Source organism: Carettochelys insculpta, chromosome 1 (genome assembly GCF_033958435.1).
Source record: "Carettochelys insculpta isolate YL-2023 chromosome 1, ASM3395843v1, whole genome shotgun sequence".
NCBI classification, from domain to species: Eukaryota; Metazoa; Chordata; order Testudines; family Carettochelyidae; genus Carettochelys; species Carettochelys insculpta.
The window spans coordinates 229,921,936-229,940,650 of NC_134137.1; the positions used below are offsets into that span (position 1 = coordinate 229,921,936).

At 44.3% G+C, this 18,715-nt stretch overlaps 1 protein-coding gene across 1 annotated transcript in view; it reads right to left on the bottom strand.

The window, feature by feature from the left end:
* MAN1A2 (mannosidase alpha class 1A member 2) overlaps positions 1-18,715 on the bottom strand; it is a 266,972-nt gene that overhangs the window by 8,080 nt on the left and 240,177 nt on the right. Inside the window, exon 11 of the mRNA XM_075001072.1 lies at positions 6,648-6,820. Coding sequence (XP_074857173.1) covers positions 6,648-6,820 — 173 coding nt within the window. The remainder of the gene's footprint in view (positions 1-6,647; positions 6,821-18,715) is intronic.

Sequence of the window (18,715 nt, forward strand, 5' to 3'; positions counted from 1 at the left end):
GAGTGGCCCATCTTAAAGTCACCAGGTCACAATGCATTCTTTCTTCAGGAAGCCCCTGTGCTCAAGATGACAGCAGCCACTGAATAGTTTTCAAGGCTGGACTTGGTCACACTGACTGTTCCTGACAGATTTTTATTTCCAACAGCTATTGAAAATACTCATAGCAACATAAATACTATAGGTTCAAAAAGACTTAGAAAGGGTGTTACAAACACTAGTTAATTCACACAGGACTCCTATGAGTTAGGAATTAATAAATGGCAAAAAAGCCACTAATGCAGAGATATGGTTGCCCAGTTTTAGTTTGTGAGCATCTAGAATGTTAAGTTCAGCAAAATTCAGACTTTTGAAAATCATGTAATTCATCGTTAAGGTAAATGCCTATGCGAGCTGGCTATTGCCACCCAGAATTATCTGCATTCGCTCAGCTGCATTTGCTGGTTTGGGGGAGTTGTACTGAATGGCTGTGGAAACTTGGAAGAGCAGTTATTTTGATATGAGATTTGGGAATTAATCAGCAAAACATAACAGAGCTGCGATGAGGATATGAAGCAATCTGGATCAAGGTCCTCATGTGTTACCAAAAGAAGGAGGTACACATGTACCTTGAGGCTCCAGTTTGCATCATTTCAATACGCAGTTGTGTAGATTGTATCAGCCTTGGCAACAAAATGGCAGATGACATTCAGTGTTCATAAATGCAAAATAATGCACACTGGAAAACATAATCATAGCTATATGTACAAAACAGGAGAGGAGGTATAAATCAGCAGCTAGTGCACAAGAAAGAAATTGTGAAGTCATTGAGGATAGTTCCCTGAAAACATCTGCTCAATGAGCAGCAAAAGTGAACAAAGCAAAGAGAATGTTAGGAACCACTAGGAAAGGGATAGATAGTAAGACAAAATATCATATTTCTTCTACATACATCCATGGCTATGCCCACTCCTTGAATACAGTGTGCAGATCTGCTCCCCCTGTCTCAAAAAGGGTATATTAGAACCAGAAAGAAGTACACAAAAGGGAAAAAAATGTGGGAGAGATTAAAAAGACCAGGACTGTCCAGTCTGGAAAAGAGAGAACTACGTGAGGACATGACAGAAGTCAAGAATATTATAAATGGTTTGGTAAAAGTGAATAACAAGATGGTGAGAGGTCCTGCTATGAGTGCAGGGGATTGGACTCAATGACCTCTCAAGGTCCCTTCCAGTTCTAAACAATTATAATAGGGAAGTATTATTTATTCACCCCTTTACATAATACACGAACCAGGGATGTTGAATAGTAATGGAGAGGTAGCCATGGTAGTCTGTATTCAGTCAAAACAAAACAGCAGAAATGTAGCACTTTCAAGACTAACAAAATTAATTATTCTGCAATGAGTTTTTGTGGGACAGACCCACTTCATCAGATCAATTGCATTACCAGAACAGAGTGGCCGTGCCTACACTAGCCCCAAACTTTGAAATGGCCATGCAAATGGCCATTTCGAAGTTTACTAATGAAGCGCTGAAATGCATATTCAGCGCTTCATTAGCATATGGGCAGCCGCAGCACTTCGAAATTGACGCGCCTCGCAGCCACACGGCTTGTCCCGACGGGGCTCCTTTTCGAAAGGACCCCGCCTACTTCGAAGTCCCCTTATTCCCATCCGCTCACGGGAATAAGGGGACTTCGAAGTAGGCGGGGTCCTTTCGAAAAGGAGCCCCGTCGGAACGAGCTGCGCAGAGGCAAGACGCGTCAATTTCGAAGTGCCGGGCCGCCCGCATGCTAATGAAGTGCTGAATATGCATTTCAGCCCTTCATTAGTAAACTTTGAAATGGCCATTTGCGTGGCCATTTCGAAGTTTGGGGCTAGTGTAGACGTAGCCAGCGACATTTATAAGTACAGAGGTCCAAAAAAAAAATTGCAATAGAAACTGACAAATCAAAATACATAGTAGGACTGAAGGAGGGGGATGAGGGGTGGAGGATGTTAAGTGTCTTGCCTGAGATAATTACAAGCATCAAAAGGAAGGGAAGCAGTCCTTGTAATGCGTGAGGTAATTGTTGTCTCTGTTCATACCACGTGTTAATGTGACGAATTTGAACATGAACTACAATTCGCAACTTTCTCTAGTAATCTGCTTTTAAAATCTCTTTGTCCTAAGACACAAATTCTCAAGTCTAACACAATGGCCCACTCATCACTGAATAAATCATTTTGTAAGTCTTTAAAATGCTACATTTCTGCTGTTTTGTTTTGACATGAACCAGTGGTCACACAACAAAATTAATAGGCAGCAGGTTTAAAGCAAAGACAAGGAAGTACTTCAGACAACACACAGGCAAGCCATGATACTCATTGCCAGAGAATGTGGTGAAGGTCAAAAGTAGAACTGGGTTCTGTAAAGAATGTAAGTTCCTGGAGGATAAACCCATCAGTGGCTGTTGCTCATGCTGGCCAGGGACTCAAACCACACTCTGGGTACCCCTAAACATCTGGCTGTTTGAAGCTGGGCCTAGATGATGGGGAGTAGATCACTTGATGATTCCCCTGTTTATTGAAGCACCTGGCATTGGGCACTATCAGAAGACAGGATATGGGGCTAGACAAACCATTGGTTTCTGTCCCAGTATAGCCATTCTTATGTTCTATAACAAGCCACTGTGGTGGTCTTGTCATGTCAGCAGTGAGGTCAAATTTAAAAGGATATATGACATTAAATTTTACAAGTGAGATATTCTGTTGGGCGAGTAAACTCGGCATTTGGGCACAGGACACAAATAGGAAGTGTCTGTCCATTACAGTGAAAAGACAAAGCATGAGTGTGTTCTATGGTTGTTGTGGGCATTGCTCAAAAAGGGCAGATTTATTTTGCACAGGCATTAATGTAACTATTATTTCCTGTTTTTCAGAAGTTAACCTTTGTTGAACTTACCATTCTGCAAAGACACAAGCTGGCAACCTTAACTTTTCATTAACAAAGATTTTGTCATTTAATTTCTTAACTTTTTAAAATGAAAAAGAAGCGTTAGCTAGTAGGAGTTAGCGATCAGGTTCAGTTATCACCTAGATTTGCAGTTGATATGGTACTGCAGCTAGGTACTAATCAAAACATCTAGCTTTTATTTAGCACTTTTCATCAGCAGATCTCAAAGGGTACATCTACACTAGTATGTTTTTTTTTAAAAAGCCAGGGCTCTTTTCAAAAATCCCATGGAGTGTCTACCCACAAAATGTGTTCTTTCAATATCCAATCGGAAGAAGGCAGCACTTTTTACAGCGTCCGTCTGTCTCCCCCAAATGAGAAAGAGCATCTTTTTCTGAAAGATTCTTTCAAAAAAGCATATAAATGCTCCAGAGGCACTTTTTCGGAAAGAACAGTCCTCAAGATGCTGGACAGAAAACAAAGGGTGGGAATAAATGGTAAATTTTCACAATGGAGGGGGGTAACTAGTGGTGTTCCCCAGGGCTCAGTCCTGGGACCGATCCTGTTCAACTTGTTCATCAATGATCTAGAAAATGAGGTAAGCAGTGAGGTGGCAAAGTTTGCAGATGACACCAAGTTGTTCAGGACAGTCAAAAGCAAAAGGGATTGTGAAGAACTACAAAAAGATCTCAGCAAACTGAGTGATTGGGCAGCAAAATGGCAAATTAAATTTAATGTGGGTAAGTGTAAGGTAATGCATGTTGGAAAAAATAACCCAAATTACACGTACTACATGATGGGGTCAAATTTAGCTATGACAGATCAGGAAAGGGATCTTGGAGTTATAGTGGATAGTTCTCTGAAGACATCCACGCAGTGTGCAGCGGCAGTTAGTAAGGCAAATAGGATGTTAGGAATTATTAAAAAAGGGATCGATAATAAGACAAAAGATATCATACTTCCCCTATATAAAACTATGGTACGCCCACATCTCGAGTACTGCGTGCAGATGTGGTCTCCTCACCTCAAAAAAGATATATTGGCATTAGAAAAGGTTCAGAAAAGGGCGACTAAGATGATTAGGGGCTTGGAAAGGGTCCCATATGGGGAGAGGCTAGAGAGACTGGGACTTTTCAGTTTGGAAAAAAGGCGATTGAGGGGCGATATGATAGAGGTATATAAAATCATGAATGGTGTGGAGAAAGTGAATATAGAAAAATTATTTACCTTTTCCCATAATACAAGAACTAGGGGACACCAAATGAAATTGATGGGTAGTAGGTTCAAAACTAATAAAAGGAAATTTTTCTTCACACAGCGCACAGTCAACCTGTGGAACTCCTTGCCCGAGGAGGCTGTGAAGGCCAGGACTCTATTAGGGTTTAAAAAAGAGCTTGATAAATTTTTGCAGGTTAGGTCCATAAATGGCTATTACCCAGGGATAAAGTATGGTGCCCTAGCCTTCATAACAAGGGCAGGAGATGGATGGCAGGAGATAAATCACTTGATAATTGTCTTCTGTTCTCCTTCTCTGGGGCACCTGGCATTGGCCACCGTCGGCAGATGGGATGCTGGGCTTGATGGACCTTTGGTCTGACCCAGTATGGCCATTCTTATGTTCTTATGTTGATTTTTGGATCTGTGACCCGTTCTTTCTACAGAGCAAGGGCTGTGTGGATGTTTTCTAGTGTGTGGGGCATACTCTTTCAAAGAAAAGATTTTTTTGGAAGAGATCTTCTGGAAGAGCTTCTCTCAAAGGATCGCTGTAACCTAGACATAGCCAAAGACCTTTATAACATTATCCCAAATTTTCATATGGGAAATTGAGGTACAGAGCAGTGAAGTGACTTGCCAAGGTTACCCAGCAAGTCAGTGGCAGAGCAAGGAACAGTCTCAGTTCAGTGGTCTTTGCATTAGGCCACAGAGTTACTATATGTTTCCACAACACTCCTCCCCACCCCTGTATATTTGCTATAGTGGAATAGAGATAATGTTCATGCTTTGAAATGTTTGCAATGTGTAGTTGGCTAAAGGCCATGGAGAGGAATCTTGATGGTCTGTCTTTTAAAATATTGACTATTTTATCATCTAGACTGGATGGGGTGGTCACGCCTTTTTTTGGACCAATTTCTGTTGGTGAAAGAGACAAGACTTTGAGAGTACAGGTTGGACTGGCATGGGAGTTTTTGAACCCAGAATTTCTGGGCACCCTGGTGCCATTCTCTCAGATTGTTTTAAGAGGTGGCACTTGAGCTTCACATCCCACCATCTTCTGTTTTGAATGGAGAACAAAAGAACCTGCTTGGAATCTACAGTTCATCCTGGTAGAACAGGCTCTTGCTGTGCCTATCTTTAAGCAGGATTAGTTCATTCAATGATGGGCAGGGATTGAAGCCCACTGATTTTGAGTCTATCATCTTATGATCCTGTACCTGTGCATATGTGAGTGCCATGGCAGGGATGGGTGATCTGTTAGGGTCAGTTTGATCAATGGATTTCAATCTGGATGCATATTACTGAGTCCAAAAGGCTGAAGGTAAAGGGATGCAGATTGGTCTGAAGAAATTCAGAAGTTAGATTCTGACAGTCCATGATAGAGATACTAGCAAAGGCCACTGCCAGGTCCCTCTCACTGCTGTGGGTGATAAGAGGGAACTAGGAAATTACAGCTGCACTTCCTTTATACCCTTGCGCAGAAGCAAGTGAAGCCCCAAAGGACACTGCTAGCAAATGTATCAAAGAGGTAGCCGTGTTAGTCTGTAGCTTCGAGAACAACAAGAAGTCTTGTGGCACCTTATAGACTAACAGATATTTTTGAGCATAAGCTTTTGTGGGCAAACACCCGCTTCATCAGATGCATGAGTGGGAGGGTGGTTTCAGAGGGGTATTTAAAGAGTGGAGTCCCAGTAAAAGGGAGGGCCAGAGCTGACAAGGTCTATTCAGTAAGGTGGAAATGGCTCAGTATCAACAGTACTTGCAAACAGTGCTAGCAAATGGAATCCAGTCACAGCACTTACAGTGGGATACACAGGTACACATACTTCAAGAGCATGTGATGAGACTTCCCTGAAAACTGTGATGGAGCTCAAGGAACTGCCTGATGTCCTCTCTGATAGACAGGCATAGAAAAACGTTTGGGCTAAAACCTTCAAAGCTAACCTCAAAGAAACCCTGATTAGGACTACAATTCTACTGATTACAATACAGACTGGGTATCACGGCTACTAGCTTGTTGCATAACCTTGAGAAGATCACATATCTATCCATTTCTCTGCCTGTTACACAGGAAAAATAATAGTAATCACAATTACGACCACCACCACTCTATCTGCCAAGGAACTGGTGCTGATTAATATATTATTGTTTGGAAAGTGTTTGGGATTAAAAGAGCTACAGGAGAGAAAAGCAGAACAATTCCATTGACTCGGGCTTTGTCTACACTAGGCAGGTAAGTCGATTGTAGATACGCAATTCTAGCTATGGCAACTGTGTAGCTAGAAATTACTTTTCTGCAATCAACTTACCTGGCTGCCTTCACAGACAGTTCGACAGGAGAAACTCACCTCCCATCAAACTTCTTTGCGATACTGAGGAGTACAAAGGTCCCCTGCCAACCCTAATAGTTCGATTTTGTGCGTCTCTATCAGGCACGCAAAATCAGACTCCGGAAGATTGACCCCGCCCAGGTCGATCCTCTACGTACTCTAGACATACCCTGAGCCAAACAGCAATTACCTGTGTTGCTTCCCAGCCCCACTGCCTGTACTTGGGATCATGTGTAAATCTCCACATATACCAATATGTCTCGATCACCTCAGGTCTTAGAATATAATATTTTTCATTCTGCCGCAGTGCCACTGCCTCTAGGCCACCATCAAATTTGAATGCTTCTGGACCCAGCTTTAATGCTGCAGAGAGAAGGGAAAAAAAAAGTTATTCTTTTCCGATATTTGGGGGAGGAAGTTATGCAAAGCGTGCAAGTAAAATAGAAACTAAATCTAGTTTTTCTTTGAACAGTCTCATAAATATTTCCTATTGTCAGGACTTGTAATATTTCTAATGAATAATGTATTTGATTCCTGTGTTAAATCTACCTATCTTGACAGGAGGAGAGTAATCCCCTTAGTAACTAATAAAACACTAAGATTATAAGCAGTTTAACACATTCAATTATAAGGTAAAATTATAGTAAGACAGATTGGTTCTTGCTATACATAAGCAAGAAATTAAAAATGGTCAGGAACATTTTTAACATTCTGTTGATTTAATATGTGGCAGGATGGGAAAAGAACTTAGAATATGAATTAAGAATCATCCCTACAGTGATCCTGCAGTCCATTGAAGCTTAGGCATATTACATTATCAACCCATTTACAAGGGCTTATAGCAAGGCAGTAAATATTCTGTTATATTTCAAAACCTGTGAGCCCCAGGGATACACAATCTTTGACCTAAAGGAGGCCATAAAGGCATCTTGCCAGGACTCAGAGGGCTGTATTTCTTCAAAATAGAGTTGTCTGCTTCAACACCCAGGTGCAGCCACTGGAGACTACAGACACAGGATACCACTCTGCACCTTGATCCAAATGGCTGAGGAGCAGGCTATATGATAGAATGCCTCACTGTGCAGAAAAGAGATAGGTATTTTTACATGGACAAGAGACAAAATACAACTCAGACTTACTTCTGCTTCCATGCATACACATTATTATACATCCAGTTTTAAATTACATGCCTACACAGTCAGAGAGGTGGCCATGTTAGTCTATATCTTCAGAAAACAAAAAAAGCAGTCATGTAGCACTTTAAAGAATACCAAATTATTTTGTTAGTCTTTTAAGTGCTATGCCTGCTTTTTTGTTTTTTGATGCCTATGTGGTATTTCTCAAATACAATATAAAACTGTGCCCTGGAGTCCGTGCTTTAGTATGGTGTCCATAAGGTGGCAATCCCCCAGCCTGAGCTCAGGCTTCAGAAGAGATTCAGCTTTTGTTAAGTTCCAAAGGAGAGTAAACTCTTTTGGGCACACTGTCTTTTCTTATGGATTTGTACAGTGCCCAGGATGTGGGAGCCCTGATCCTGATTAGAACATGAGTGTACTATAACACAAATAGCCCCATTCCCACCCCTGTGGTCAGTTGGCAGCATGATGTTCATTGAATCCTATCATACCCTAGTCATGCTGACGTCTTTTATTGGACAACTTGAGAATTTTCACCACAACTCTGACTATCCTGTTAGCACCTGGTTCCCCAATGGGGAAGAGTACAATCTCCCCAAGAGGTAATGCTTCTACAGACAGGCTACCTCTTGATGTTCTGCTGCTGCAGGCGAAACACTGTCGCATCTGCTCCATGCTCTGCTTCTGAGAGGATTGTTCCAAGATGAGACTTCCTGCATGGACAGGCTGGCCATTGTCTTGGATCAAGGGCACAGTGTCAGCAAATAGCTACTTTCCCCCACCTTCTCTTTCTAGGTATCACTGGAGGGGAGGACATGCCTCCAAGAAACAGTTTCCTTTTATGGCTTTAAATAAGCTCAGTCTGTGCCTCATTTCTGGAAACCCCACAGAAACCAGAGAGTGGTGATGCAGTGGCAGCTGAAGTTGAGACCAGGCAGCTGAAGGGAGTACTTTCACTTTCCTGAGGAAGAGTAAAACAGTAGTGCTACCTCCCTGCACTTGTATCTGGACTCAAGGCAGTGCATGGAATGCAGCACACCCTTATAATAAATGAGATGCCCTTAGCGTCATCTGACTGGATTTTAATGCCTCTTTCATAAATTCTTCCAGGAGTTTGAACCACTACCTCTACTCAAGGACAGAGGAGGAAAGACAATTTAAACCAAGTGCCCTGTTAGACAACATCGTTCTTCTATACAAAGAAACATCTGGTGTTGGGGGTCAATTACGGATCATCTTCAAATCTGGATGTTTTATCAAAATGTCCAGAATACTGAGGGGCCTCAATTTGGGCCAGGGGAGGGCAAACAAAGAATGACTTTGGAAACATACAGCATTGCAGAGTTAAATGATAACTGGATTGGATCTTAAAGAGGCTTTAGCAAAGTGAAGATGATTTCCATGGGAGCTGTGGGTGTTCAAAATGTTAAAATTAGAGCACTTATTCATGTGCATAAATATTGAGTTAGGAACATAAAATCCAGAGACTTAGTCCTAATTGTGTGCTTTATTTTTATATGTTTGCCATGATAAAACTACAGCTGGCCTAAAAACTAATTAGTTAGTGAAAAGGAAAAAGTTGGAAAGCCAAACATTTCTTTGTTGTCACTTGCCTTCCTCCCTGAGGAAGAGATCTTCAGCAGTTTATAGTTGCTGAACCAGCCTATCAGTGCATAGTGCCATTTTACATTTCCTGGGAGAACAACTCGCATTCTCCTCTTCCCACATCTCCCTTGTCTATCTTATTACAGTCAGACTTGCAACAGGGCCAGTACCTGGTCTTACTTCGGCCCTGCCTCAGCTGACATCATATTGGCTGTGGCCACACTTGGCTAAAACTTCGAAATAGCCATGCAAATTGCCATTTTGAAGATTACTAATGAAGTGCTGAATTGAATATTCAGCGCCTCATTAGCATTAGGACACTTCCGGCCACGGCACTTCAAAAGTGCCACTTTTGAAAGTGCGCAACTCAGCGTGGCTCCACAGTGGTCCTTTTTGAAAGGACCCCACTCCTTTCGAAATCCCCTTATTCCCCTCTGCTGAGGACCCCCTCAAAAAGGACCCCCATGTAGCCGCGCCGAGCCGCACGCTTTCAAAGTGCTGCAGCCAGTAGCGTCCTAATGCTAATGAGGTGCTGAATATTCAATTCAGCGCTTCATTAGTAATCTTCAAAATGGCCATTTGCATGGCCATTTCGAAGTTTTGGCCAAGTGTGGCCACAGCCATTCACGCATTAAACATTTATTCAGTTTGTGCTATTGGGAACCCTGGAATTACCATTATGGATAAATCCAGGTAACCCAGTGTCCAAGTCTCTGACAGTTGCTGTCATCAGAAGCCTTAGGGGAAGGGACAGACATATATGGATACTGAGACCACCCAGATTTGTATAAATTAGGGGGTCTATTTAATAAAGGATGTAAACCTTTATGCTTATGAACATACCTGAACCTTTAACTGAAAAGAGTTTCTGAACTGTCTGTTGGATAGTATTCTACAGATGCTCTGAAGCGGTTTCTTGAACCTTCCCCTAACGCTTCTGATGATGGCAACTGTCAGAGACTGTAGAAAGGGACATGATAGAGATATATAAAAGGAAAATGGTATTGTTAAGATTGGATATTATGGCCACTCCTCAGAGCAACTGTAGAATACTATCCCACAGACAGTTCAGAAACTCTTTTCAGTTAAAGGTTCAGGTATGTTCATAAGCATAAAGGTTTACACCCTTTATTAAATAAACCCCCTAATTTATACAAATCTGGGTGGTCTCAGTATCAATATATGTCTATCCCTTTTTGGGATCTTGCTGTGTTCTTAGTTTCTATAGTAACCTTGTGACAGTGCATTCTCAAGGCTGATTTATCAGGTTTCAGTTCGTTGCCTTTCCAATTGCATTGACTGTCCTCTTGCTCTTGTGTCATGAGAACAGATAAAAAAGGAGTGGCCATAATATTCTCCCTTAACAATGCCATTTTTTCTTTTATATATCTCTATCATGTCCCTTTCTAGTCTTACTATACTAAATATACCTACACTGGTATTATGCCCTAGGTCACACTTGTACAAAACTGGACTAACATCACTGAGGTTATTTTGGATTAACAGTCATGTAACAGTAGAGCTTGGCCTCTGAAGTTTTCACTCAGTGAAAAGAAATTTCTCCATGTCCCACATCGTTTTGGTTGTCCAGACCAAAATTCCCCTTATTTTTCTTCTACCTTTGATGAGACAGAGTGACAGGAAATGAACACAGTCATGCAAACCATGGTGTCCCCTGATTTATATGGTGACATTATTAAAGGGAAATCTGGCAGTGATACCCTAGTTTCTTTAGATTTCCTAAAGCTTTCTGTTACAAAGGATTCTTGCCTTCATTTCTCTGAGAAACTCTCTCACCTCCACTGTAACAGCCTTTGACATTTGGGAGGGGAATGCCGTCAGGATACAGAAAGGATATGTCTTAGGAAAATTACATTCAACTTCTTCTGAGAAATGCTAAAAGAATAGAATGTGATACCTTCTCTTGCAAGCATTCCCCAAAACAGCCACAACTGCTTTGAGAACATCTGTGAGCAGGGGTGTGATGAAGAACAGAGCTGGGCTGGGCTCCCCTCCCCCACATCCAGCACATGGCTTAAACATGCCTGCTCTTGATGGTACTTCATAGCGCAAGAGCTTCTCCAGTTCCCACAGGGAAAGAGCTAGCAACATGGGCCGGGCTGGGAGAGGATCTCTGCCACTGACTACAGCACCTGGACCTACAGGTTTATTCCCCACTCTGGGGTGAACCTCCTCCACCTCATCAGCTAACAGTTAACCCTGTACTCAGTGGTAACAGTTTATACTGCAATCTGGATGGAGTTAGAATAGAAGCCCTGAGACTTATTTGCATACAGAAGAATTTAACTTACTCCTTTTTCCTTTAAAACACCCCCATAATTAAATAACTAAATAAAAATGTTAATATTATTTAGGTTTCAATGTCAATCACTTGGAAGTTCCAAAATGCTAAATTTGTGACTGATCCATGTTCTAGCCCCTTGTGCCTATGCTTTATGATACAGCCTTTCTATATGTAATCACATGCTATAGGATCTTTGTTTCATTCAGTTTAGAGGATGGAAGAATGAGTGATCAAGATTGCACAAATAACTACAAATCTAGCATTTCACAAGTTCTGAGTGCCAGAATTTACAAACTAAATATTCTTTTACTATAGCTTTTTTCTATTATAATAGTATTTAAAATATTATCTGTCCCTTATCTTTTATATCCTAACATTGTATTTGCTTTTTTAACTGCTGCTGCACGCTGAGCAGATTCACCAAGGCTGCATGTCTACACGTGTCAGATCTTCCAAAAGAATACCAGCCTCTTCCGGAAGATCTGGGGAGTGTTCATGCATGCAAGGTGCTCTCCCAGAAGGAATCCAGAAGAACATACTACTTCTTCTAGACCCCTAATGCTGGTTTTGTAAAAGGAATAGTGCCTTCTTTCAGAAAATTCTTCCGGAAGGAAGCAAGTGCGGATGCTCGCAGACTGTTTCTTCCAGAAGAAGTGGTCCGCTATAGCAGCTCCCTGACAGAGCGTGAAGACAGTTTATCAAGCCCCTGGGGGCTCTACGGTGCCTGGTTCCAGCAGCAGTTAAAGTTTCTAGGACCTAGAAACCCCGGAGCAGGAAGCAGGGGCTGTGGAGGCTGGCAGCGTGTGCTGGGTTGCAGCACCCAGCCTACTGCCACCCCAGAACCAATGGCTAATAGCTGGATGGCCAGCAGCCAGCCCCCCACACCTCCCAAGGCAGCACTGGCGAGTCAAATAACGGCAGCCCGGCACGAGGAAAATGTGGTGAGGGACACCTCAGGGCACCAGACAAATGCCCCCGCCTGCACCCACCTGGCCACCCATGGCCATTCTGCCTACACCGCAGACCAGGTCCAGTGCAAGATAAAAGAATTACGCCAGCCATATACGCAGGCCAGAAACAGCAGCCGCTGCTCTAGTGCCGGCTCAGCCAGGCATCCCTACCACCAGGAGCTCCGGGACAGCCTTGTAGGGGATGACACCTCGCCACCTCATGGACACGGCAGCCACAGATACCCCTGCCGCACTGGAGGGGGAGGACGGGGGCTCCTCTGAAGATACCAGGGAGTAGGGAGAGCCCATCAGCCAGCCTCAGGGACCCTCAGACAACTCCTTCCTTGAGGGATCCCTGGTCACAGCCATGGCCACAGGGCCGAGCAGCCAGACAACCTCCAGCTGGGCATTACTGGACCTATATGAGGTCACCCCAGATAAGTGCGTGGCACGGTGCAGCCCCCGATGGGGGCACACGCAGGCCCCCCCATAGCTCCCCCCCCCCAACAGCCCACACCAGAGTGCACCCCGGGGCTGCAGGCAAGCTGCAGGGCACGCCCCCCCCACCACACACACAGGAGACTTTTCTAAAGTATTGTGTCCTGTCTATACAGAAGGATATGGCCCTTCTAATATCCAAGTGTGTAGTTTGGCCTCCACATGGGAAGCATGTGTTTTAGGATAGAAGGTAGGTAGAATTATAGATTTGTTAATATGGCATTGGAAGCACACTTTCAGTAGAAATGCGGGATGTGGTAATAGCACCACTTTGTTTTTATTTTGAAAAGCTGTATATGGTGGAGAGTCGGTCAAGGCTGCCATCTCACTCACTCTTTGAGCTGATGTTTTTGCCACTAGAAACAACATTTTTACTGTCAACATGGCTAAAGAACATGTGGCCAGTGACTCAAATGGTGGTCCCATGAGGATGTGAAGGACCAGTTCCAAGTCCCCAGCTGGGGACAGAGGTCTGTGAGGAGACACCATGTTTTGCCGGCATTTTCAGAATCTCTTTAGTTTGCATTGCAGTAGCATCTAGGAACCCCAGTGAGGGACCAGGATGCCTCATGATGACAGGCACCATACAAACAGAACAGAAAGATGGTCCAAGCCCCAAAGAGCCTACATTCCAAACTCCTGTTTCAAATGAATGCATCTGGCACAGGAGACAGCTAATGCTCCTTGACTAGCTGATTTTAAAAGCACCCCATTTTCCACTGCAGCACAAGGCAAAAGCCTGATTTTTTTTAAGTCCCCATAGGAAAAATCCCAGATATGAAGGATCTCCAGGCAGCGTAGAGTTACAACATGACTCATGCTCGATGAGTAAACAGCCATCCTGTGCTAATGAGCTAGGAGCACTAACCCAGCACGCCAGTTTACACAGGAGCGAACAGAACTCATTTAGGCTGCTGGCAGAATGCTGAGGGGAGGAAATCTCTGGGGCTAATGGATTCTGCTGTCAGTTTTTATGGCATTTCACATGACGATCAAATGCAAAAAAGCTGAGTCAACACTGGTGTTGAAATTCAAACAATCAAGGGAAAGGAAACTCAAAAGATAGGGGTTTCTATTAAAACACTGACCAGGCTAGATCACATCCTGTGCGTATTCTGGCACATATGGCACAAACAGTAGCGAAAGATATATTTAAGGAGGTGCTACAGGTTGACCGGTGCCGAATGAGAGAATTGCTGGACCACGGGATGTTAATATTGTCTAGCACATTACCAACGCTTTCACTGCTTATTGGACTCTTAGAAGACAGAACACTGAGAGCCAGGACTGGTGGCTGGAAACAAACTTTATGGGACCACGGGAAACTTGGCCACACCCATGCTAAGTGGTCATCCCAAAAAAGTTGCCCATGAATTTTAGGCAGGCAGAATGTCCTGCTATATGCCACACAGGAAAGGGGACATTCCCTGCAGCTAAGATGCTCCAGAGCTTCCTTTGGTATAATCTGCCCCTGCTCTGCCCTTTGACTAAGGGATTGCCTATTTTATGTGGAAGAGTGACCCAGTCAGGGTCCATCTTCCAGAGTTCAATTTCATGCACCTGACAGAGATGTTCAAAACATATGGGTAGCAGTTGACCTCTCTATTCCTTGATATTGCCAGGAGTAAGAGAGGTCAATGGGAGACTCTCTCCCATCAACCTCCCTCTGTGTGGACGGCCAGGTAAGTCAACTGCAGATAAGTTGATTCTAGCTATGCAATTGCTGTAGCTAGAATTGTGCCTCTGCAATCAACTTAACTGCCTAGTGTAGACCAAGCCTAAGAGTAAATGTTGGGAACAAGGGATAAAAGGGAGAAAGATCCACAGGTAAATCAGGGCTTGATCCTGCTCCCGCTTGAGTCATGGAGGGCTAGGATGCTACATGCCCATCACAGCACAGCAGACCCTCACCCAGCTGAGTCCTGGGCAGAGGATGGATGGCCCTGGGAATTTCATTCCAGTTTTCTGAATGGGAGCAGTCTAAGATTGTGGTACTCCAGAGTGGAAACCTTGCTTCACTAGAGCTCTAACTGTGATCCCACAGATGACAAGCTACAATCGGGTGAGTGAACACCGAGAAGCTTTCCACTGGGGGAGTGGAAGGGTGTTATCACTGAAAGATGGATTTGGAGTGAAGACAGTGATAGACGAACATCTTTTAGGTAAAGGATGTAATCGAGGATCATATGTAGTGGGGCTTTTGTGGGTTATATGCCCCTTTCACAGCACCACAATGAGAAGTGGTTCCACTTGAAAAGGTAAGTTTTTCCCTGTTGTTTCTCATCTGTTCTGTAATAGCACATCTCTCACTTGCTGGGGGTAGTGGTGTTATGTGCTCTGGAATCCACAGAGAAACAAAGCCATCAGCTGGAGGGTATGCGGCCTGGGGTGGAGCATGGAACCCTTGTTCTGGGAGAGCAGGTCCAGATGGCTGGGAACCACTTAAGATAGATGAAAGAGTAAAGGAAACCAGATCAGTCTGGGTCACACTGGAGCAATGAGGATGATTCATGCTGTCTGTCTGGACTTTCCTGAGGACTCTGGTGATCAGAGGAATGGGTGGAAAGGCATACAGGAGGTGAGTATTCCAGGAGAGGAGAAAGGCATCTCCTCGAGATTTGTGCCCTTTGCCTGCTCTTGAGCAGTACCCAACCGCATTTGTAATTCTCCTGTGTTGCAAAGAGATCTACAGCCAGATGGCTCCACATCTGGAAAAGGTGTTGAAGTCACTCTGTGGTGGAGCTCCCACTTGCGGTCCAGGGAGAAACGGCAACTTAGTCTGGGTGTGTTGTTCTGAGAGTGTGTTGTTCATGCCTTGCAAGTATGATGCCGTAAAGATGATGATGTGACCAATACACCAGTTTCGAAGTTTCATGGCCTCTACACAAAAGGAATGTGACTGGACCCCTCCCTGACGATTGATATAGAGCATCACTGTGGTATTGTCTGTGAGGATCTGGATGGTTTTGTTTTGAATGTGTGGAAAATGCTTGCAAGCATTGAAAACAGCACATAACTCAAAGAGGCTGGTACGTAAATTCTGTTCACTCCTGGTCCATTAACCCTGGATGCAATGTTGGCAATGCACTCCGCAGCTGAAAACTGAAGCGTCTGCTGTAATTTGACAGGTTGGCTGGGCCCGATGAAACGGGACCCTAACTACGGTGTTTAATTCTTGGGTCCACCATCACAAGGACTCGGTTACATGTTGAGGTAGTGATACTTGTTCTTGCATTTGATGCCTGCCAGAGGTATATACTGATGCCAGCCAACACCGCAGGCAGCAAAAATGTAGCTGAGCACTGGGGACAATGTAAGTAGTGGTCACCATGTGACCAAGGAGGTGAATGCACGTAAGCACGGGAACCATAGGGCTGATGGTAAGTTGTGATATCATGGTGCTGTGTAGCCACAGTAGGTTCTCATGGGAGGGGTACCTGAAGATGGATGGGTAAGGGGGATTTTGGGGGGATGGAGAGTACAGGGATAGTGTAACCCTGGGCAATGATGTTTAACACTCATCTGTCTGTGGTTATTAGTGTCCACTGACAGTAACAGTGACGTAGGCGGTGGTAGAATATTTGAAAATTGTGCACTGGACCACATGGGAGGTTCAACAAGCCCTCACCCAAAACTTCTAGCCTGCTGTTTCACAGGCAGTGGAAGTGCGTAACAGTTATTCGGGGCTTTGCACTTCTGATTTCCTTACATTATATTTGTAAGGACTGTCTTGCAAATAACTAATCCTTGTACCTCTGGTATGATGTATTTCTTCTTTTTTGGAATGGGGAAGCATACGTTCCCAAAGTACTCAAGATAGTTCTTGTGTCCTTGCTAGAATGTAATATGTCATCTGTTTGCTGCAAACAATTTTACTTTGTCAAACGGTAAGTCTGCCACCCTTGCTTGGAGTTCTTTTGGAACACCTGCTGCCTGTGGCCATGAGGATCTTCACATAGTAATGGCTGTAGCCATGGCTCTGGCTGCTGTATCAGCTGAGCGTAGTGCCATCTGCAATGCTGTTTGAGCTACAGTGTGGCTTTCAGGATAGGTCTTTTGTCCTCAGGCAGATGAGGTATTAATTGAGAAAGCTTAGAGTAATTATCAAAGTCACGATTGGCTAGCTGTGCTGAATAGTTATAATGTATCTGGAGCATAGAAGACAAACAAACCCTTCTACCAAATCATTCCAAGCACTTATGTTCTTTGTCAGCAATGGTGTTTGTGTATACTGATGATTTTGCTCTGCAGCTGGCAGCATCTATCACTAAGAGTTTGATTGTGGGTTCAAAATCAAAAAGTCCATGCTTTCTGCCGACATAAACCATTTTCTCTCAGCCTGTTTGTTGGTGGGTATGGCTGTGGCGGGGTTTTTGCAAATCTCACCTGCTGCCTCCAATATAGCCTCATCAAGTGGTAGGGCTACTCTGGCAGCTGTAGAAGGTTGTACATTCTTTGAAAGCTTGTGTTGCTTCTCAGGTATCTCTGTTGAAGTGATCTCCTGGCTGACTGCCACTCTCAAACAGATCCTGGAATTGTTTCAGGCCATCAAGAGAAGGTTGGTAAATGGGCGAGAGAGCTTCTCTATGGGAGATGGCAGCTGGTGGCGAGTCTGGAGGAAGTTGTGACTCAATATCATCCGGCAGCTGAATATCGTGGAATTGCATTTGTTCCACATAGTGCAAAGTAACTGACAAAATAGGAGATGGATGATGCTGTCATGTTGTAGCAGCAGGGCAATCGGTGTACTCGGGACCCGGAGTAGTACGGTTCGTGAAGATAATGACAATGGTGATGGTTATAGTGGTAACGTGCTGCCCAGGAGATACTCGGGGACAAGTGCAGTGATGAGAAGGTGCTTCTACAATCAAAATATCTGATAGCCCTAGAAGAGTCTGGAGAGGTAAGAGTTTCTGGAAATTGACCACCTCTTCTGGGTGATCTGTCTCTATAGCAGTAGTGTCCAATACACTCCCTATTTGTCAAATGTGGCGAACAGGGCAGTGCAGTGTGTCAAAGTTCAGCTCAGGAGAGCAACACATGTGGGGCACCCTCTGGCTGCTCTGCACATCACCCCACCACATGTTGGGACAAGCACATGGTGGCAGCTCCTCCAGCCCCAGCAGGCTCCAGCCATGTTCTAGGACAGCTCGTGTGGAGAAGCTGCAGCTGCATTCTGGGGCAACTTCCATGAATAATGTGGGGTATGTTTGTATGTGTGCCTGGCTGGTGAAGGGGAGCACTTGGTTGGGGTGAGGGGGTTACTATGGCAATCCCTCACATCCCTTTTGGTCACCACTGCTCTGTAGTCTGCAGAGTGATAGGAGAGAGGTGAATTAGAGTACCTTGGTGAACTGTAATGATGATGGTTGCCGCTCGCAGCATCCCTGTGGTGGTAGGGTGGACTGAGGGATGTGATATAACACCCCTATGGTGACCTGGTTAAGGATCTAGGGCTACACCCTAGCTTTCCAAAGTGCTGCAGGTGAGCGCTGTTGCAGAGGCAGACTTTGGCTCCAATCCACCGGTGCTGGGAGAGAACGTGGCACCATACGTTCTTTCGGCAACAGTGACAGCTGAATGTCCACAGGTGCTGGCTGCACACTCAGCACAGCCCTCTCTGCCTGCTCCATTGGTGCCGGTAATGGCTGCACTGCAGTTTTTGGCATTGCCGGTGCCCAGGGTGCTACAGCCGCTTTTGTTGACGAGCAGCTTTTAGACTGTGTGTCAAAAACGGGCTTGGGTTTTTGTGTGTGCTGAAGTG